A 21,418-nucleotide genomic window follows, 5' to 3' on the forward strand; every position below is an offset into this window, starting at 1 on the left:
CAAACAATAATCCTGCCAGAGCTTTGTTACCATCTGCTTTTGACATTCCCACATTGAGGAAACACTTTTGCATTCTGGTATTCCTTTCTGGAACACTCTTAGAAACTTGCTGGGAGCAGCCAGTCCTGCCAATCCCAGTGCCAGTGGCTGCCAGTGGCTGGAAAACCCTGCTGGAAAAGCTGGTATGGGCCAAAGGGGAGGAGAAGGTGTGCAGGGCAGGCTCTCTGCCATCCATCCAACCCTGGCACGCTGCTCGATACAGGCTTCAAACTGGAAAGGGGTGGATTTAGATAAGATGTAAGAAGAAATTCTTTACTGTGAGGGTGATGAGACACTGGAATAGAGCACCCAGATCTGTGAATGTCTCATCCCTTGAAGTGTTCAAGGCAAGGTAGGATGGGGCTCTGAGCAACCTGGTCTAGTGGAAGGTGTCCCTGCCTGTGGAGGGGGGGGTGGAACTACATAATCTCTAAGGTCCCCTCCAACCCAAACCATTCTGTGTTTCTATTGATTTCTCCTTCATGGTGTGCAGGGTGCCAGCAGCACAGTGCTGTGGGAAGTGGGCCAGCTCCCTCCTTGCTTGCCAGAGTCTGCTTTCACTTCAGATTGATGGTGAGTGCTAGGGAAAACACCAGATTTCATCCTCAGGGAGCTGAGAATGGGGGAAAATCCCTGTTCCTACAGCACTCCAAGTAGGAGCCCAAGCATCTCAGACAAAACCACTTCCCATGCCTCAGTTTCTCCATCTGTATGAGAAAGATTGTGTTCTTGTGTTTCCCTGGGGGGTGTTGAGAGGGCTATTAAAATCCACCCCAACCCCACACACAAACAGACCTGAAATAACAGACTCAGATAACAAAAGGTACTGTATTAGGACAATGACTGGAGAACTCCACCACTGCAGAGCTCACCTTGCCTTCCCCTTGTACCCCAAAGCCAGCAGCAATCCCAGTCATCACCACATCCTCACTGAGGGGAACATGAGTCCCGTGGGTCAGACCGAAGGATGACCCATGCTGATGTGAGCTGGGATCCTGCTCCAGGCGAGCACGTGGGTCTCAGAAGAAACTGTTCTTCTTCAGAGCGAGTCTCTCCACCTCCTTCATGAACCGCAGGCACAGCTCCTCCTGCCACGGCAAGGCCACGCACTGCACGGCCACAGGCATCCCCACGCTGCCACCGAAGGCCTGAGGCACAGAGTGTGAAAGGGCATGAGGACGTCCAGGCGAAGGGATGGGGGTTCCCGTGCCCCTGGGGAAGCTGGCACCACTCACCTTTGCCAGGGTCCGGTCCCACCAATCCCGATAGTAGCCCTTGTAGTCCTTCAGCTCCTCCTCATCCTCATCCGTCACCATCGTGACAGGGACCACGCCAGCGGGGAAGTCCAAGGCATTGTAGAGCATGGTGTAGCTGACTGCCACTGGGGGAGAGGGTGAGCTTGCAGTGCCAGCCTATCACAGGGAAAGCCTTCACCCCCCCTTGTGTTCTTGAGCTTCCACCAAACAGGGTACTTGCACTGGGAACTCAAGGGCTGAGGGGCAGAAACTGGCCTCTGGGCTCCTCACATGTACCAGGGGGGTTGTCTCAGGAGTACCCCATGGGCTGGGACTGCAGCTGTCCCAAGGGACGACCTTTTCCCAGTGCTGGCCAGCCAGCGCCCTGGGGATGTGAGGAGAGGAGGAACACTTCTCATGGATACTGGTGGAGTGCCACAGCAGGGCCGTGCTGGAGGCAGTCCTACCTGAGAGCTTCCCAGGGTAGCCGATGCCGAGGGCTGGGCCCAGCATGGGACAGAGCATGACATCCAGATTCAGCTTTTTCCACTGGGCAATGAACTGGTGGCAAAAGTCCTGAGAAGGAAATGTGCTGGTGGTCAGTGGGGTGGATGTGCCATCCCATGGCTGCTGGTCGAGGCTCTCCTTGGGCATCCAGCCACGTTCTCAGCTCTTCTCTGGGACCAGCCAACAGGCTACATCAGGCCTGGTTCTGCTAAAATCCAGCAACCTTTTGCTGCCTGGCCAGCAGCCCGCTCAGCATACAAAGCACCCTCTCCCTGGTAAACTGGAGGTGGGAAATGACTGAGTGCAGGGGCACATGGTGACCTGGGACATGGTCATGGGTCTCGAGGAAACAAAGGCAAGTCTGCTGCAGGTGATGACCTTCAAAGTGTAGGTGTAAAAAATACAGGCCTGATTCAGAATCATGAACTTGTCTATATGTTGTCCTAATCTTTAAATGTGCTGAGGACTCGCATGTCCAAGTGAGATCGGTTGAGGAGTGACATGTTCCTACCTTACATCACTGATCATCTCCTAACCTTGGTGGGCACTGAATCTGCCTCTTCCCAAAGAGAAATCAAATAAAAACTGTCTAACCCCAAAATGCAATACTTTACCTCAATTTCATGATGAAGACTCCAGACTTCATCCACTGTGCTGAAAAAGGAAGCAAAACCAATGAAAGGCATCAAAAGGTGTTGCAAAGAGAATCTTTAGAGGCAGGGAAGAGCAGCAAAAAGCAGATGGGCACAGGTTAGCTCTGCCCCTGGAGCCAAGGGAAGAACGAACTTTAGCATACCCTCTCTGCTACACAATTTGAGTTCTTTTTTATCTCTAGCTGCCCAACACTGACATTGCAGAGCAAGGCTCCTTCCCTGTACATACACCTTTTTTCTGCCTTATGGGGTCCCTACCCTGTGGCATGATGGATGCATTAACCAGCGCTGAAGCAAACACTGCATTTCATTCCCACAGGCTTCATCCACTTCTTAAGAGGCTGTGAGCCCCTGCTCTCATTCCCACCTCAACACTAGAACAGTTTCCCAAACCCAGCAGGGTTATGGCATTGACACACCAACTGTTCTCAGTTTGCTCCCACCCTTGTGTTTTCTGCCTTGCATTCCCTCAGGCACGTGCAGCCGGGGCAGTGTCCCTAATGTAGCAAACACTGCTCCCCAGAAGACAAACTCAAATCTTCACACCCTTGGTTAGGCTCAGATTTACTCACTTTGCTCTCATATTTGCTATGATACTTGAAAATCGAGGTACCTGAGAAGGAGAAAGTAAAAAAAAGGCAAATAACTGATGTGTCCTGAGACAGCTCAGTCAGAAATATAAGGTGTTTATTCAGTGGTCAGGCAGGACTTGTGGATTTTCCCCGAAGTGGGGAGAGAAGGAACAGAAATAGCATCACTCCAGTTTGGAGATGTGTCTGAGCACAGCCAGGAAGCAATGCCTAGAGACTTCTCTATGACAAAGCCTTATTGCAATGGGAGACAAGTTATTCACCACATACTGCTTAATTCTGTCTATGGTAGAAAGAAATGGAGCTTACGAAAGGTTTGGCAATCCAGGAGAGGAGAGTTTTCAGCCAGTGTGGTGACTTTGCCAACCAGAAGAGCAGCTCCGTGCCGACTTTTTCAAGTTCCCCATTGCTGAAAGGGAAAGGAGTGTTTAGCTGAGCAGTGGTAGGAAGCAATCACAGCAGATCAGCTTTCTCAAGCCAACCCCTCTGAACAGCATATCTAAGTGACAGAGGTTTCCTCCATTCCACTGGGCAATTCTGATTCTCACAGTATTTACAGGATGTCAGCTCTCAGTCTTCTTCCGTCTATCAAGGCTAGTAACAATCCAAAGGAGAACCAAGGTTCAGCTGAATTACTTGATGCTAAGCTCCCCAGTAAATCCCAGTGCCTATAAGCTGCTACCTACATCTGATAGATCTGCTACCTGTATCCATGTGATAGCCAGACCCTAGGAAGGATTTTTATAGACAGGCACCAATCCTACCAAACTGCTCCAGGCATTACTTACAATTTCTTGATAAAGGAAGTGCCTCCATCTGCAAACATTCCCCTGACGCAGAAGTTAAAGATCATGTAGTCCACATTTGTGAGTTCGAAGGGCACCAGCTGGAAGGACAAGAGGGGAAGTAATCAGTGGCAGAGGCACAAGGAAATCATGTGGGAGAAGCTATCGAGGGTTTAAAATGAGCCGAGCTGGGTTGAGGAGTTTCTGACAAGCCCTCAGGAAAGCCTCTAGCATGTGAGGTCACCACATCCTCCCCCACCTCATCCGTCCTTCCCTGAAAATTATGTTTTCCCTTTGAGCAACAACTGACGAGTCAAAAGATACAGGATGGGCTTGGCCCCTTGATGTCCAAGCAGCCCACAGCTCCTACCGTGTGGCCAGCCTCCTCCAAGAGCTGCTTCATCTCCCGGACGGCACGTCTCATGGCTGGGCTTGGCATGGTGAAGAAATCGGTCTCATAGTACCCTATGCGGAGGGGCTGCGTGCTGGAATACACCTGCAGAGCAAGGGAGAGCGCCAGCTGGAAGGATACCAGGGCAGCCAGCAGTACACCTGTGACACAGGGTAGGTCTGGAAAGCAGCACTTCTCTCCCCCACGTGCCCACCCACAGGTCAGGTGTTTTCACCCTGAGTGATGGCAGCTCTTCCCAGAGACCTCCGGCCCCTCTGAGGTCCTGTACCTCTTCATTGAAGGGAAGGGGTGGCACTGTGCTGTCCAGGCTGAACATGTCCTCGCACAGCAGCGCCCGCAGGCACAGCGCCAGGCTCTCCACGTCTTTTGCCAATGGCCCCACTGCTGCAGCCACTGGAAGAGACCAGAAGAGAACATTCATGGCTGGGCATCTTTCAGGGGCATGTTCTGCAAAAGCAGGACCTTTTGGAATCATTTTGTCTTTAGCGTAATGTTGGTAACAGTTCCTCTTTAAGAATTGGGCTGGGGATGCCTGCAAGTGTCTTCCCACCACCAGGTCCATCATTATGGACCCAGAGCTGTTATCCATCAATATGTGCCCTGGCGTCTCCATTTCACGATTTACAAAACAAATAAACAAAAAGCTTTGTCAATCATGACACAAGGACAACATTAAACACCCCCTTTGACTGCTAATCCCACCTCCCACAAAGCAGTGGCATACACGGCAGCAACCTGTGTGTGTTGTGGTTTATGTGTTACCCAAACAGCTCCACTGGACTCATGCATATTTCAGTTTCTCAGAAATCATGGTATGTGGAGGTGGCTCTCTGAAAAAAGTCCCTGAAAGGGAACCTGCCTGTATATACAGGTCTTGGAGAAAGTCCCCAATAACCATCTGAGGGTCCTTCTCTTCCCTGCCCTGCTGCCCTCCCTGGGGGACAGCCGTCAATTCCTACCTGCCTTCTGCCCAACGACTCCAGACAGTACTCCTCTTTTACTGCAAAGAGATACACACAGTACAGCAGCTGAGTATTTTTTGTTGAAGGGAAAGGCTTTTAAGTAGTAGCAAATAATAATTAAAATTGCAGATACAAAGGTTGGCAGAAGGAAGAGCCAAGGGGAAATCCAAGAGAGACCTAGCCTAGGCCCAAGTGTCCTGTCAGTCAGGAACAACCACCCCCTTAGCATCTGGATGGAGAAGTTTCCCCATCTCCATTCTGGGAGAACTGATGCTTCCTTTCATATAGCTCCAGAAAATGCCCAGGCAGAAGTGATAAACAAGCCCTTCCTCAGTTCCTCCCAAGTTTCCCCTTGCCCACAGGAGTAGGATCATCCCAGCACAGCAGTTGGTAGGGTCGGCCCCACCTACAGACATCGCTGTATTTCTCACAGTACCTGAGTCTGTTCCCGGTGGGTTTGAGTGCACAGACCCCACAGAAGGCAGCAGGAAAACGTAGGCTCCCTCCTACATCCGTCCCAATGCCCAAGATGGACCCGCCACCTCCTACAAGTGCCCCTTCTCCACCAGAGGAGCCTCCGGGAGTTCTGGTGTAGAGCAGAGGGTTGCGCGTCTGACCAAAGATTATGTTCTTGCAGTCATAGCTAAACAGAGAGAGAGACTGCAAATGAGGAATGCGGGTATCTGCTGCTGTGGAGCCCAGTCACTACAAAAAGACCCCGAGAAGGTAATCAGGTAATTCACTAGTTGTTACATTGACATCACTTAGTCTGATGGAGCTTCTTAAAGATCCCATGAAGACCACCAGGCTTTTCCCGGTAGTCACAGGACCTGGATTCACTGACAGCTAATTTCAGTGTCACTAAGCCTTCCCCAGAGAGAACCTCTGGCAGCACAAATACAGTAAGTCTTCTGGAAAGTCTCCTTGTTCAGCTAGTCCCAAGTGCCACAGGACACCTAAAGCTGAGCCCCTGCTTGAGAACAGGCCAAATGCCAACTGCAGCGATATTTGACATTGGACTTCCCCAGGAACTAGTGCAAAATCTGATAATTCCTGAGGCAACCTGTCTGTGTGGCTTTTTTGAAACATGGTCAGCCATTGCCACATCACCTTAAGGAAGGCATTTCATAGGACTTGGGCAATAGTCACCCACAGAGGAGCTTTGTCAGAGCTCACTTGGCAGGATGCAGGGACACTGTTCAGCAGAGCACACCTGAGCTCACCCCATATCAATGACACCAAGAGTGGTCTTGCCAGATACAACAGGATGTTTGGGGGCAGGATAATTTGAGGTTGTTAGCTAAACTAGCTTCTTGTTCCATGAATATGTGTTTGCACTGTAGGATCATCTCTGAGAGGTTAATTTTAAAAAAGAAAAAAAGTGATTTAAAAACACCCAGCACAGGAAAGAAGAGCGACAATTTCTCTCCTCGTCCTCTTTTGCTTCTTCATTTCATTTGGAACTAATTTTCATCCTCAGTGTAAATGTGTTTGCTTTTTTTAAGAGAAACTTAAAGACATAAGGGATGGGGACCAGGTGTTATATAAAAAGCGGAGGGAAATGAGAATGAGACTGGGTAGAAACCCTCCCTTGAGATGAAGGGAGTACCACCACTATGCTGAGGGAATGGAGCACCCACCTACCTGATGAGGGACTGGGGAACATTTGTTTTGACAAATGGAATTGCTCCCTGTCTCCTGAGCACCTGCACCACCACGCTGTCCTCTGCTGCGGGTTTATTGAGGTTCTTTATAAAACCCATGGTGGAATCGTGACCCTGGGAACACAGGACAACGAGGTTTCCAAATGGAGGAGTGCAATTACCCCTGCCCCTGTATTTTTATCTATATATTTAAGCATATACACACACCTCCAACAACCCATCCACCACATACACATTTCTTAGTGCATTGACAGTAAATCTGACCAGCCTTCTCTGTTGGCTCATACGGGAGACGAGGCAGCAAACCCCCTCACCTGACAGGGCAGGCCATCCCACATCAGCTGCGACAAAGTCAAGCCAGATGCTGAGGCCAAACCTCCCCTTGCCACCAAACTTCAAACCACGTGGATCTCAGGATACACACAAAATCACGCTGGCAGTACCTGGCAGTCGATGGAGTCTTTGATGCTGACTGGCACCCCATAGAGCAAACCTTGCTTCCCCGTCAGCTTCGCCTTCCGGAGCTGGGTCTCGCTCTCCTGCAGATACTCCGTGATGCAGTTGGTTTCTGTGGCGATTTGGAGGGCCTTGGGGAAAGCAGGCAAAGCCCACAGGTGAGACACAGCCTGCAGGACCACACAGTGGCCTTCTGTTCTGCAAAGGAATACCTCCCTCTTCCCCCTTTTCCATCTCCCCATCTGAGCAGTTGGTATCAGGGCAGCCCTTTCTGCTCCTTTTCAAGACATTTTCATGCCAAACTTCAAAATTATTTCTGGACACAGGGTGGGCCATAGCACCAGCTGGTGCATGATGAAGGAGGCACTCAGCCCAGATGAATACCCTGGACTTGACTGAGCTTCTGGGGTGGCAAAAATGATAATCCCAAAGAGAGAACCTAGGAGGTGATCGGGACATTATGGTAAAAGTAGAGAATGAACATGAACACTGACTTTTTGAGGTTTACCAACCCATTTGGAGATGGAGGGAAGACAACAGCAGCACTCTGTGACTTCCCTACACGTATACCTGCCCAGGGAAGGTGTGGACTCACTTAGGAAGGTATGGACTCTCCAGATGCTGAGTTTGCTGTTACTTTTTGTTCCAAACCAAGCTGAGAGCTATGGCAGTCAAAAGCCCAGCTCTCTCCTCACTCACAGAAAAGCACAGAAGGGCTCACTAACCAGTGAGCAGTGGCAGCATTTAAACCAGGTTTGAACCTTGTGCTGGGCTTCTCCAAAAAAAAGCCAGTCCCACTGTGGGTAAGATGCTGCCCCACCACCCCTGCTCCTCACCTTGCCCACGTAGGCATAGAAGACGTGGTCCAGAGGGAGGGAGCCATCACGGAGTTTCTTGGACAGCTCCGGCAAAGGCAGAGAGAGGATGGAGACTACATTCACAGAAGGATTCTATGGGAAAGGTTGAACAGGCAATGTTACACCTCTGCTTCAGCTGGTGGGTTGCTTTCTCCTTGGTCCCCTTTGTAACCCACACAAAAAAATATCTTCAATTTAGTAGCTAAATGTAGAATCTGCCTCAAGACCACATCCTGCTCTACCTGATACCAGTGAGCATGGTGTGAAACCTGCAGGGCCAGTACTAGCCCAGGTTTTCTCAGGCTTGCTTCCTAGCTAGAGCAGCCTCATCAAGCATGTGCTGATTAAAATGCAGCCTTTCACACAGCCTTGTTCTGACAGGTCATGGCCAGGCCTGGGGGAACGTCTTAGTGCAATGCTCTCTGCTGAATTACAGAGCGGGAGCCGGCATCGTGATTATAGACATTGTTACGCCAAGGAACAAACCCGGACCTGGAGCCAGCTCTTCTCCTGGCACCACCAAGAGATCCTAGAGGGAAGCGCAAAAATCAGGGAGCCCCTTGGCTGGCAGCAGTCAGGTCTTTTTTGGGTCAGCAGAAATTTCCTCACCATCTACTAAATACCATGAAAAACGTGTCAAAACTCTCCCCTCAAGTTGGACTCTGAACCCGAATGGCTCTGCTCCAGCCTGAGGCCGGGCTGCCTAACGGGATCGCGGGGCACAAACGCATCTCCCCCTGCAGCTGCGGCTGCACTTTGGCCCCTGCTGATAACACATCGCCTCTCGCCTCTTCCAGCTGCCCCCTCAACCAGCCTGAGCCTCCCACCACGGCGAAGGTGCCGGAAAGCTTTCAGACAGGGATTTTCCTTTCCTCGCAGCCGGTGACTGTTTATCCCGTTATCCCCCGCTGCCCCAGGTAGCGCTTCCTCCTCATCCCCACGACAGCGGCGATCGCTGCGATGCCGACGGGTACATGCACACGTTGGCTCAGAAAGGGAAAATAACAACAATGAATCCCCGTGGGTCCATATGAGGAGCCGGGATACCGCTTGGCAGCCCGGACAGCCCTGCGGGAGCAGCCGCCCCTCCCAGGAAAGGCGGCACGGGGGGGGTTGTGCGACGGGAAAAGCGCCCAGGTGAGGAGCCCCCGCCGGGCAGAGAGGGCTCGGCTCGCCCACCCGCCTGGGTGTGGGAGCGAGGACTGCGGCTCCCGGCGCTCACCTGCTCCCGAAAGCGCTGCGCTGCCGTCTCCATCTGCACCAGGCTGCGCTCCTGCCGCTGCTGCGCCTCCGCCACCTTCCTCCAGAGCCCCCGCCGCCGCCGCCATCGCAGCAGCAGCAGCAGGAGGGCGGCCGAGCCCCCGAGCAGGGCGGGCAGCGGGACCCGCATGGCCGGGGCTGCGGCGGGGACCCCCGGCCCGGCGGGGACCGCCCCGCTCGGCACCACCGCCCGCTCCGCCCGCGCCCGGCGCCGCCCGCACGGCCCGGCCAAGGGCACCCGCCCGCCGGTGCGGAGAGCGAGGCAAAACCTGGGCAGGATTCCGAGCCGGAGAGGGATTTCACCCGTTTGCCGCTGTGCGGGCGCGGCGCGGGCAGGGAGGGGGAGGTTCGGCAGCAAGAAGAGTTCCTGGGTGACAGCTCGCCCCTCCCTGTGCTGGGTGGTCTCTATCTGATGAGGTTTATTCGTTTTTCCGTTCCCGGAGCGAGGCTTTGATCTCCTCGTAATTTTTCCGTCCCTCTGCGGGCAGTCCTGGCTTGGAGCATCAAAGCAGCAGCGAGGGGAGTCCCAAAGATACCTGACTCCTTTGCACTTCTTAGAGCGGAGCAACTCTGTGGGAAAAAGAAACAGTAAATGTCCCAGGAGGTGGCCAGCGGAGTTTACTTGTCACGGGCAGAGCATGGGTGTGCCTGCGCTATGCTGAGTGCCGCGGCTTCCAACAAAAGAACTCTGGCATCCCTGCTCTCCGAGGCCTTGCACTTCGTTTAGAGGGAAAGTCCACAATAATTTCTTTGGCCATCAGCCCGACATGGGGTCTTGTCCTTAAAAAAAACTTCACCACTCCCAAAAGTTAGTCAGCAAATATTTCAAGCTATCCGGTTTAATACTGCCCATAGGGTTGTGAAAAACCTGTTGGGAAGGATCTGGGATATTTTCTCACTTTCTCTGCCTCCCAGCAGGACGAGCTGTGCCCAACCCACCCGCGGGCAGATGCTGAGCTAGAAAATATGATGGAGTTACATGCATCCAGACTTGATTATTTTCCTGGCGTTATTGCTCAGGTCACTGGCTTTTTTTATTTCAGTCTTCAGGATCTCAGGGCTGCTCTGGCAGCACTCGAGCCACTTGTGCCAGCGCCTGGCTGCCTCGGAAGGAACTGCTGCACTGTATGTACACCATGTCCTGGGGCTCTTTGCTGAACAATGTGGAAGCCTCAGAAATACTCAGCCCTCCCTGAACTTGTGGCCTATGGCTTCTTGTTCTGAGGATAAGCAGCTGCCTGTTATCTGGGTCAAGGAAATTACATGCAAGAATGGCGGCTTTCCCTGCTGAGTTGGGGTTTTTTCTTCTTTTTTTTTTTTTTTTCCTTCCCCTTCCCCTCCCTTTTCAGACTGTGGGACTCAGAGGGTTACACAGTAGTGCAAACTCCCAAGGATGCTGCAGTCCCACGCTTGCAGACTCCTCAAAAGGAACTGTGAGGGGATTGACTTGGTGGGAGTGCCCTTGAACTGAGTCGGGAGCATGTAATCAGCTCAAGGTTGGTGAGAGCAGATGTTTGTCATGCCTATCTCAATCTTTCCTTCTTTCTCACCCCTGAGGCTTCAGGCTCCTGCACTGATCTCACCCTCAGCTGCACTGATCTCACCCCGTGGTAGCACAGTGCCAAAACAGGGCTGATCCCTTGCAGGCTGTAAAGCCATGTGCACCTGAGGTGTTTTAACATGAGAACAAGAAAGGTGGGGAGCTTTGGAGAAACAGAAGTTAAAACTAGTTCTCGTGGAAGACAAAATTACTTCTCCAACCCTCTTCCCCCTAGTTTAAACCCAGTTTGAAATCTTTCATGCAGGAACAATTTTCAATTTCTGCAGTTCATCTTGTGAAAAAGAAACAGGAGTGTTATGCCAGGAGCTGCTGCCAGAGACTCTCTTTCTCCCCTTTCCTGGCAAAGTGTATGGGGGTGAATAAGTGGGGTTGAGGCATCAGGCAGGACAATGGTAAAGCTTGGGTCTCTGCTGGGGCTGGCCAGCCCCAGGAAGTTAAATTAGAGCATGGGAAATCCAAAAACCACAGTGGGTCTGTGCTATGACCCAGCTGCCAGCAGAGAAGGCCCAGGGGATGACACAAAGCAGAGGATGGGGGGCTCCAGCATATGCAGGTGGCGGCTGGGAATGCCCTGTCCAGGAGGATGTGCCTGGGAATGTCTAAGAGAGGTTAAAGGAATCTGATCTTGCTCCTTGTGGGCTGGGGTGGGGGCCAGCTGCTGGCTTGTGGGGAAAGTGATACCCTGATGTCCCTCTGGGACACTGGTGTGTCCTTGCCAGATAAGCAAGTGAACTTTTCTGCTGTTATGTCCACAGGGGTGCCCATATGCTGCTGCAAAAAGAGTCTTGAATCTTGGGGTGCTGGAATCGAAGATTGATCCTACCCCTGCTCCTCCTTCGCTGCCTGGCAGGGCTGCAGCCTGTGGCTAAGGGAAGATGAAAGGATCAGCTGGATCCATGAAAACATCTTTCCCCATTGCCCACACACCCCCCTGCGTTCACGGAGCTGTGACTGGGACACCACACCCCAGAGATGCTGTAACCCTGCAGTTACCAAAGGAGGGGCAGAAAGGCGTCATCTTCTATCTGTGACAAATCACACACAGTCAGCCAGACCGGCTCAGGCTGAAGGATCAGCTGGTTCCTGTTCACCTGACACCAGAGCAGTGCCAAGAGCACAGCAAACACACGGCGGTGTTTCCCTTAGCACTGTCTCCTGGTGTCCGGAACGCTGTGGCCTCTCAAGCCAGAGGTTAGGTTAGAGTGACTAATAGCTGTGTGCTCACACACATATTTCTTGTATGATGCAACACAATTCCGACACTCACAGCCTCCTGCAGTAGGGAGATCCGCAGTTTATCTGTGTCCTAGAGGGAAGTAACATCTCCTGTTGGCCTCCCACAGCTAATTTCATTTACTCCCCTTATTTTCAAAGAGAAACTGTTCACCCAGGAATTTTACACTTCTGTTTTTCCATTTCATTTCACCCTACTGCTTTTGGACTGTTTCCCAGAGATTAACAACCTGCTCCTGCCACCAGCTGCCAGTCACCCACTTCCCAGGATCTAGCCCTCTGGAAGAAGATCCAAGCTACACTTACAACAGCCAATAGTCCCTCTTGCTTAATTTCTCCTCTCCTTGTAGGTTCCTGACTCTGGAGTGGGATTAGTCAACATAATCTGCAAAAAGGTGAAGCAACTCCTCTCAGAGCTGGAGTTTAACCCCTGTGAGAAGGTTGCCCAGCAGCTTGGGCAAGAGGTAGCGTCACGTGGCAGTGATTCCTTTTGCCCCTGCAAGAAAATTGCATGTTTCAACCAAGTTGTTCACTCCTTGACACTTCTGTTGCTCACTTTGTAGTCACTTCTGCCTGTGGAAGGTTCTTGTCCTCCTCGCTGCCTGTGCTACAGAGGTCTGTCAGTGGGAGGGCTGACAGCTCCAAATCTGCCTCAAGCTGGAGTGTCTGAGGTACCACAGTCAGTTTGAACACATGGTTTGTGCCAGCTTTGTGGACTCTGTTCTGAAGCAGATTAGGGAGTGCTCACGTGTTTTCCAGCACAGTGGAGGAGGAGTTGACCTAGAAGAGGACCATGACTTGTATGTGCAACTTGCACTTGCACAAACTCTCTTGCTACTTGTGCACCTGGCAGCTGTTGCATGGTAGCTTGATGGAGAGTACAAAAAGCTGAGGAAATCGTAGCAGTGGGGTCCCTAGGATGGAAGGGACCCTTTGGGAGATCCCTAAGATTGCTCAAGACACCTTAAGCAACTAGTTTCAGCTTCTGAAAACCTCCTTTCTATATAAACGGGGGAGTGGGAACTTATTTCTAGTGGTGTCTGTGTTAAAACAATCTGAATCTAAACAGTTTTGCATTAAAAAATAAATTAAAAAAAAAAGGAAATTCTAAGTGAGTAAAATTACTCATGTAGTTGTTTTACACAGCTGAATGAAGATAATTTTATTGGCAATTGTGAGTGATTACAGTATTATCTGCCATCAAAAAAGTTATTTTTTTGAACGCTAAAGGAATTAATGATACATAAAACTGTGCTTAGATTGAGTGCATTCATCAGCAGAAACGCCTTGTGCTGGCACTGCTGCACTGTAATTACTCTGTCTGCTCAGAGGAAGAGAGCAGGAGATGGGGGCTGTTGTGGGTACTGACACAGATTTACATACACACTGAGCAGCTCTGGTGCTCGAGCAGGGGGAAGCAGAGCTAGGACAGCAAAGCAGGGGAATGGGGGCGACAAGTTTCACCCCTTCTTTTCCTTTGTCATGCATCACAGAGAGAAGAACGGGGGTGATTTCTGTGTTTAAAACTTTACAGGTTGAAGCCAGTATGGACAAGATGGTTAAACGCTCCTCAGAATATCAAGGAGTGAGTCCAGTCTTCATAGGATGCTGCCTCACGGTGTGGTGAACCAATAAAAACAACCCTGGGGTTGCAGGCAGTGATTGCCCAGACCTGGGTGACTGATGGTGGTGGTGGGAGTGGTAGAGACGGTGTTCCCAAGGCACATCTGCTCATGCCACGTGCTTTGGGAGAGCCTGTCGTGCTGCCTCATCTGTGGGGCTGGGAGCATGGGTGCATCTCAGCAGGGAAGGGATGAGGAAATGTAGAAGAAATGCTCCCCAGCTTGCTCCCCACCTTGTGGCCCTTCAAGGGACACATAACGCTGGGGGGGATGTTTACAGACTGGGACATGGCAGGAAAGGCTGTTGCAGGGATTGTGAGCGCTCTGTGCAGAGTAGCAGGATGCTTGCCATGATACCAAGGATTTGGAGGGGCTTTTAAAGGAAGGGTGGTGGGTTGCAGCCCCTTTATGGAGCCCATGGGCCCCCTCCAGTGATGGCCCCATGTTCTGCTCAAGCAGGGAACCTAAAACCTTCTGTGATCTCCATCTCCTTGTGCACAGCTGCCTTCTGAGCTGAACCTTGAGCTAAATCAATAAATGAAGACCAAAGAGCCTTTGCAGCCCAAAGGGAGCACCAGGTGAGCGTTTCTTGCTGCACCGAGGAGAGAGGCTGCTGGATGCGTTCCGCCTTTCGACTGTAGCCACCAGAGAGCAGGATTGAGCTGCTGTCCTTACAGGAATCTCTTGCGCGAAAGCTTTTGCATCCTAAAACCCTGCTCTGTATGCTCTGAACTTACAAGGAATGTTGTACGATGCAAAAAGCCCTTTTCGGGCCCTTGGGTGATGGACCAAGCTTTTGTGGGGAGCAGTGCCTTGATTTCAGGTGGGTTTTTTGCTGTCTTAAGATGCTGGGAGTTCTGCTGTTGGTCCATTTGGGCCAGATTGTTTTTGCTAAGGAGGACGTTCCAGCAGGGCTTGATCCTGCAACCTGTCAGCGCTCAAGAGACCTGCACCTCTGCTGCTGCCAGGGTTTGTTGCCATGACCAGGACTGTGCCTCAAGTCTGGCAGGCTGCCTGAGCCTTCGAGTAGAATCATAGAATCATTGGGGTTGGAAAGGACCTCTGATGCCACTGACTCCAAGCCTTAACCCAGCACTACCAAGTGCACCACTGAACTGTGTCCTAAAGTGCCAGATCTACACATCTTTTAAATATCTCCAGGTTTTGTGACTCAGCCACTTCCCTGGGCAGCCTGTTCCAGTGCTTGACATTGGAATAAACTGAATGAGCCAGGGCGTCTCCACCCTCTCTGGATGCACATTCCAGAGAAAGGGAAACAGTTAATATTATTTGTGTTTGGAGCCCCACAGTCCAAGCTTTGAGGCTAACAGGGGCAGCCCCAACTTTAATCCTGACAGTCTTCTCCCAAAGTGATGTTATTCCATAGGGTGGGGTCAAGATTTAAGCAGGGTCCTGAATCATAGCAGGGTCCTGAGCCCTTGTACATCTCTGAGTGTGACTGGGCTGAATCCAAACCTCCTTGGCCACTGGCATTGTGGTTTTCCTTGCCTGGAAAAAAAAAGTACACAAACACTGAGTTCTTTCCTTGCCTTTCCTTGCCTCGCCTTTCCCTTCCCCTTCCTCTTCCCCTTCCTTTTCTCCTTTCCCTTCCCCTTTTTTTTTCTGAGATCTCTGCTTTCTGAACAGGCCAGGAGAGGGAGACAGCCAGCCAGTTACTGCACAGCCCAGATTTCCAGCTAGCCCTGTTTGCTGTGGGATGGAAGCTAACACACTGTAGGCATACATGTTGATTTTCCCAGGGGGAGATTTGATCTGTGCAGCCCCCCGGGTTACCTTCAATTTACATTTACACAAGCAGCGTGGGCATCAAGCAGAAGGGGGAACTGAGGCACGGAGCAGGACCATGCCTTGAGGGATCCGGTGGGTGACATCCTTCTTCTTGGTGACCTCTTGGGCCCTGCTGCAGGCTGTGATTGGTCTGTGTTAATCTGTGTAAACATCCCTGTGTCTCAGGTGGGTCCTCAGGTGGTCTATAGGGATCCATTTCAGCATCACCATAGCTGTCACCTCTATAGGGACACATCATGCCCAACCCTGAGGCATCCCCTGCTCCGTCCATGCTGAGTGTCTCTGCAATGTCCTGTACAACCAGGACCAGCTGGTCCCTGGTTCAGACCTCCATGATGGAAAAGTGGGGACCCACACTCATGCCAAACAGTTATTGGTGAAATCACCGGGCACTGTGGAGGTTCAAGAGGCAAGGACATGCACAGGCAGTGGCAGGAAGATCCTTCCTGACTCCTGCCATGTCGTCTTCCAAGAGTTATTGGAAAGCCACAAAGCACCGTGGCCCGTGCTCACAGAAAACGAATCAATCGATTGATCAGTCCCTCCCACTGCCCACGTCTTCCCTTCCCCTCTCATCCCTCCTGGGCCAGCACCACCAAAGGACTGGTGAGATCACCCCTGTGTTGAAAATAAATAAATAAATAAATAACCAAATAAAAATGCTGACGTGGAGAAGTCAATCAGCTTTGTGTGGCCTTGTAATATCTCATTTTATCCGCGCCACGCTTTATTAAATTCTCATAAACCTGTCAATGAGGACAGATACCATTTCAGTTTACCCCATTAGTTCTACACAATGACATCGGGAGAGAGGAAGACAGGGAGGTGGGAGGGAGGCACTCGGCGTGGAGAAAAGAGGAATGAATTTAAAAGAAAGAAAAAAAGAGAAACCCAGAGCCAAAACTCGGCTTCGTGACAACAATGTAATAACATCTGTGCTCAGGGAAAGTAATTGAATTAAGTGGCTTTTGTTAATGGTTTTAAGATTTAGAAATGTAAATAATAGTTAGGACTCTTTAATGGGACTCTGGTTTAGGTAACTGCATCCCTGAGAATAAGAAATGCTTTGCTGTTTAATATGATGTCAGATAGTTTTGTTACTCCCCCGGTTTCATGCCTGCAAAGCATATTTTGCAGTTTTAAAGCCGGGTGTGTTTATCATCTTTCCTTTCTAACTTCAGACGGAGCTTAATTCAGGAGTATTTGCATGAACCCTTCTTAGCCAGTCCCTATCAGTTATTTGCACCGCCAGGAATAAAGTATTATTTCTCCCGAGCTGCTTTGGAGAACTTCCTGACTGCAGGGTTACTCTGCTCCGAAGCCTCCTGTCTATTTACATGTTCATTAAAGGCAGGCAGCAGCGATGCTCTCTGTGGCAGGGCCAGACTCGGCTCCTGGAGTAACAGCACTGGGAGCAGTGATGTTACACCGGGCTTAGGCCAGTGAGGATGGAGAATCCAGCCGACAGGTAGGATGAGCCGGGTGATTTAGAAATGACTTTCATGGGAAACTCGTTCTGCTTAAAATATTACTGGATTTTCATTTAGGAACCTATCAAAGTGCACGAATAAATTCTGAGCTGCCTAACCCACATAGGTCTAAACAAACAGTCCTCCCTTCTGCTCTGGGATCTGACAGCTCGCGGATTGGAAAAGGTCCTTCGGTAAGGCATGGGCTGAGTCTCAGGGAAACCCACTGTGCCAGGCAGAATAGGGGGCTTTGCATTTATTCAGACTGAAAATCTTCTCCTTTGCAGGATGAAGGCAGTCCTCTGTTTGTGCCAGAGGGATGCTGCCATCCCCACTTGTCCCTTTAACTCTGCCCCCAGCTGTGTGGGCAGAGGCAGCACAGGGACCTGCAGCTCTGCTCCTGCCATGCAGGGAGGCAAAAGCTCTTCCATGGCTTTTGCTCCAGCCCCACAGCAAGTGAGCATCTCTGCCTACACTGGGTCACTCTGACATGTCCTCTGGGGGGGTGCCTTCTGCCTTGCTTCACCTGTGACCTGCAGTGATCTCTGCCAGTCATGGCTTCAGCTCTGCTTCTGTGGCTGGAGACCTTCCTTCTAGCTGCCAGCTGCTTCCCACACCCAGTGGGATCTCAGAACATGCACAGCCTCAAACACCTTTCTCTATCACCTTAATAAACCTTCTCCCATCACCTTCCCAAGTTTTTTGCCATCTCCTTCATAGGCTTGGCTGGAAAGAACCTAAATGCCCCAAGCCTAAGCCAAACCCGACCCAGATCACAAGGCCAGAGAGAGATGTCAGATTCTAACTGCAAAAATAAAGGATTCAAGTAACACATTTCTCCAAGGGTATTTCTTGAGTAGGTTGTTTGCAAAAAAAAGGAATAGTTCAGTTCCTCCTGAGGAATTTGAGAAGATGTTTCTCATTGCCGTCCATTTGTCATACTGGTGTAAAGGGAAGCTGGGGTAGAACAGAGGGGTTTGTTTCTTCCCTCATGGGAAAATAAAATAAGAACAAGAAGAATATTACAATTAAAACAACAAAACCTTCACTAATTTCCCTGCATTAGAAAAGAAAACCCAGCCACTCTATTAATGATCAAATTATTAAAATCAGCCCCTGACATTGCAATTTCCCTCTGATAGATCCCTTTTTCCTGACCATGACACCAGAGCTGCTCATGGCAGAGGGCAAGGCAGTTGAAGGCTGGGATCCTGGTCTGGGCTCTCCTGTGGGTGCTGTGGCTGTGTGCAAGGTGCTGGGATGGGATCAGTGGCTTTCCCTCCTCTGCAAACACATAGAACTCTGTCACCATGCCTAGAAGGAGACAGGACAGCTATGGCTGTAATTTGTGGCTCTGCTCAGCAAGTTGGGGTGCTCAGCAATGCAGCAAGATAACAGCTGGGAAGAGATTTACACAACCTTATAGACAGGAGAAGACTATTTAATGCTTGGAGGGCTATTAAATAATTTGCCATGGTAAGACCCAGGCGATGCTATTTTCAGAAGATAAAAAGCAAGTTATTTTTCATTAGCTACAAAAAGCTTGTTGGTGGTGGTGAAACCTGCCACCAGGTCTGTAGCTAGACACAACATGAGCAGATAGGAGCAATATCCTAAAAATAACTGAAATCCACTGAGGGCTGCGTTGAACTGCCTTTTTAAAGTGCATCAGGTGAAGGAATAAAGGAATAGGATAACCCTAATTCAAGAGATGGTGCTGATGGATTGGGAAGTACATATGCATTGAACAGGAGATGTGAATATGCTGGAGCCACTTCCAATCTGCTGAAACTGCACGTGGATGGGAGCCTGGCTCTGACTGCAGCATTTTGTTCAATCAAGACTGAATTGAAGTTGGTTTTGGTGGGGCTGTCCTGGTATTTTCTTCACCGACAAGGTCCCTGCTCAGCCAGGAGCCTGTTAGAAGCAGACGAGGAAAGAACAGCCCTGTGAGCCAAGGAAATCTGTGACTCCAGATGATTTACATGGAGCATGAGGGGCACCAGAAGGGCAGCCAGCCTAAAAAATGAGATTATAAACTATCATCCCTTGTTACACGCTGGGATGTGGCTACAGGGTGGCCCTCTGGCATCATTCAGGAAGGCAGCCGTGGTCTAGTGTTGAAAGTAGAAGGCTTTTGTCTCCTCAGATTGGAAAAGCCCACATCCTGAGGAGTGTCTGAGAATATATGCCGTTCTTCCTTCCCTCCTGCAGCCTTTCCTGACCCATGTGCAGTGCCTGACATCTTTAGAGGCCACAAGAACATCCTAAATGGTCACTGCCACACTTTGCTGTCCCCATGGTGTGGTCTGGAGATGTTTGTGGAGTCAATACAGGAGTGGTAGTCTGGTGGACTGAGATGGTGGAAAAGAAGCCCTTCCTCCAGGTGGCCAGGTCCCACAGAGTGTAGCACTCAAGGTGGACCCATTCCTGCAGTCAAACTACCTGCTCTGGGACCTGCAGGGCATCGCCCTGAAGTTGTTTAAACATTGCTCCTCTTGGGGAAAGGAGAGGAGAAAAGAACCTGGAAAGGGGATACAGGAGCCCTAATGTGGATGCACCAAGCTCCCTAAACTGATGTAGGGTTCAAGCCAGGTCAGCGTCACATCTGAGCCAAGAAAAAATGAGCAAAACAGTCCATCTGCTCGTGCAAGTGTGAAACCCGCTGGTAGAGGCTTGGGTGTTTAATGATCTTCACCTCTGCGATGTGAGCCCACGGGAAGGGAAAAGCTGCACAGAAAGGAGCCCTCAGAAGAGGCAGAGCCTGGTGTTTAATCTGTTCTGGCACGGAGGTGGTTAATAAGATAATCTCCGGACCCTCTAACACAAAGAGAAAGTGAGTTTTCTGATCCATAAAGGATCAGTCTGCAGGAAGCCCCATCAGACTCCTCAGCGTGAAATTACACCACAGCAGGGGGGTACAGTCCTGCTACTGTACAACATTAGAGAGATGAATTAGGACTTGACATTCATGTGCTTAATATGCCTATTCCTGGCATTATCCCACAAGGACCAGTCACCGCCAAGGACTTACGGTCACCGGGTCTAGGAAGGTATTTAGGGTTGCTCATTTGCTCGCTTCCAGAGCCAGGCTATCAGGCTTCCTCATCTAATCTCTCTGCATCAGGAGCAGGGGGGAGCACAGCCTGGCTCTTCTGTCTCGCATCAATCTGGTCCGGTGAATAACCATGGGGTGCACCCTTGTTGCTTGAATAAATCACAGCGATCCTCCGGACTGGTGAGTGTGGGACGAGGGGAAAAAAAAGCATGATGTACATAAAATCATGACTTAGTCCTCAAGAAGCTGAGAAAGGGGAAGAGAGCCAACCCCAAAAGTATGTCTCTCGCATAGTTGCTGCTAACAAAAATAAATATTTGCTGGCAAGGAGAGCCTCAGCAGATCTATATTAGAAATTATTCAAACTGGGTTTGCCTCCCCGGTGTTAAACTGGTTGGAGGTGTGCCTTGGACAAACACGGGCACTCTGAGCTACTTTACTAAATGGGCTTTGTCAAGAAGCCAGAGTATTTCCAAGCCCCAGGTCTGGGCTGTGTGAAAATTCCCGCCTGTTTGAACTCCAAGCCAGTACAGAGTACTTTTGGTTTGCTTTTTATCCATGAAATATTTTGTTGAGAACAAAATTTTAGGGGGAGGGGGAGAATATACTCCAAATTCTGGAAGAAATAAAAAGAAAAATGTTGGCTACAGGGCCAAATAGTTTTTGAACTGATCATTTTCCAAGAAAAAAATCCAAATATTTTTTTTTTCAGAAAGTAGCTGTCCTGCAGGAAATTCCTGATTTCATGGACGTCCCGCACTTCTGGCAGGAACACTTGTGATCAAACTGATTGAAAAGCCATTTAATTGGAACTGTTTTCAGAATGAGCTAAAATTTGGCAAAGCTAAAGGGGGAAAGCATGGACAGACCCAGGAGAAATAAATGAGAAGCAGAATCCTCCCAGAAGATGATTTTGCAATGATCTGGTATGGAGGAAGAGCGAGAGCCTCCCTGGCACGAGGACATCCTTGTGGCTGTGATCACATTGTTTGGCACGTGGGAGCTTTGCAGCCCACAAATCCTGCTCCTCCAGCTCTCCTCTTCAACTGTTTACCCTGGGAAAGGGGAGTGGGAATATGGTAGAATCCTGGGACTCATCTGGCCTGAACATACTGAGTGTGAACATGCAGGATCAGTCCTGAGCTTGGCCGTACAAAAGCATCTCTTTTGTTGGACATCAGGAAAGCCCAAATTTGTAACCCAGCACTTTGAACATGGACACATTCTTGCTTGCCTCATTTAAGTA

The 21,418-nt window shown here is 50.3% G+C and overlaps 1 protein-coding gene and 1 long non-coding RNA gene across 2 annotated transcripts; one reads left to right on the plus strand and one right to left on the minus strand.

Moving 5' to 3' along the window:
* Window positions 1–848: 848 nt before the first annotated feature.
* Window positions 849–9,630, minus strand: LOC113949980 (fatty-acid amide hydrolase 1-like). Its single transcript, XM_027649204.1, has 15 exons — window positions 9,383–9,630; window positions 8,140–8,253; window positions 7,291–7,434; window positions 6,828–6,961; window positions 5,620–5,826; window positions 5,181–5,221; window positions 4,490–4,614; window positions 4,180–4,305; window positions 3,813–3,910; window positions 3,334–3,433; window positions 3,007–3,047; window positions 2,396–2,435; window positions 1,742–1,850; window positions 1,275–1,420; window positions 849–1,187 (listed from the first exon to the last, which is right to left on the minus strand). The coding sequence occupies exons 1-15, from the start codon at window positions 9,548–9,550 to the stop codon at window positions 1,059–1,061; spliced, it is 1,722 nt and encodes a 573-aa protein (XP_027505005.1). The 5' UTR covers window positions 9,551–9,630; the 3' UTR covers window positions 849–1,058.
* A 142-nt stretch (window positions 9,631–9,772) lies between these two features.
* Window positions 9,773–13,275, plus strand: LOC113949981. The gene is made up of 3 exons (XR_003528627.1): window positions 9,773–10,545; window positions 12,565–12,678; window positions 12,778–13,275. It is a non-coding gene; the product is annotated as an uncharacterized LOC113949981 (long non-coding RNA).
* Window positions 13,276–21,418: the final 8,143 nt, after the last annotated feature.

Source organism: Corapipo altera, unplaced genomic scaffold (assembly GCF_003945725.1).
Source record: "Corapipo altera isolate COAL_440 unplaced genomic scaffold, ASM394572v1 112, whole genome shotgun sequence".
Taxonomy (NCBI): Eukaryota; Metazoa; Chordata; class Aves; order Passeriformes; family Pipridae; genus Corapipo; species Corapipo altera.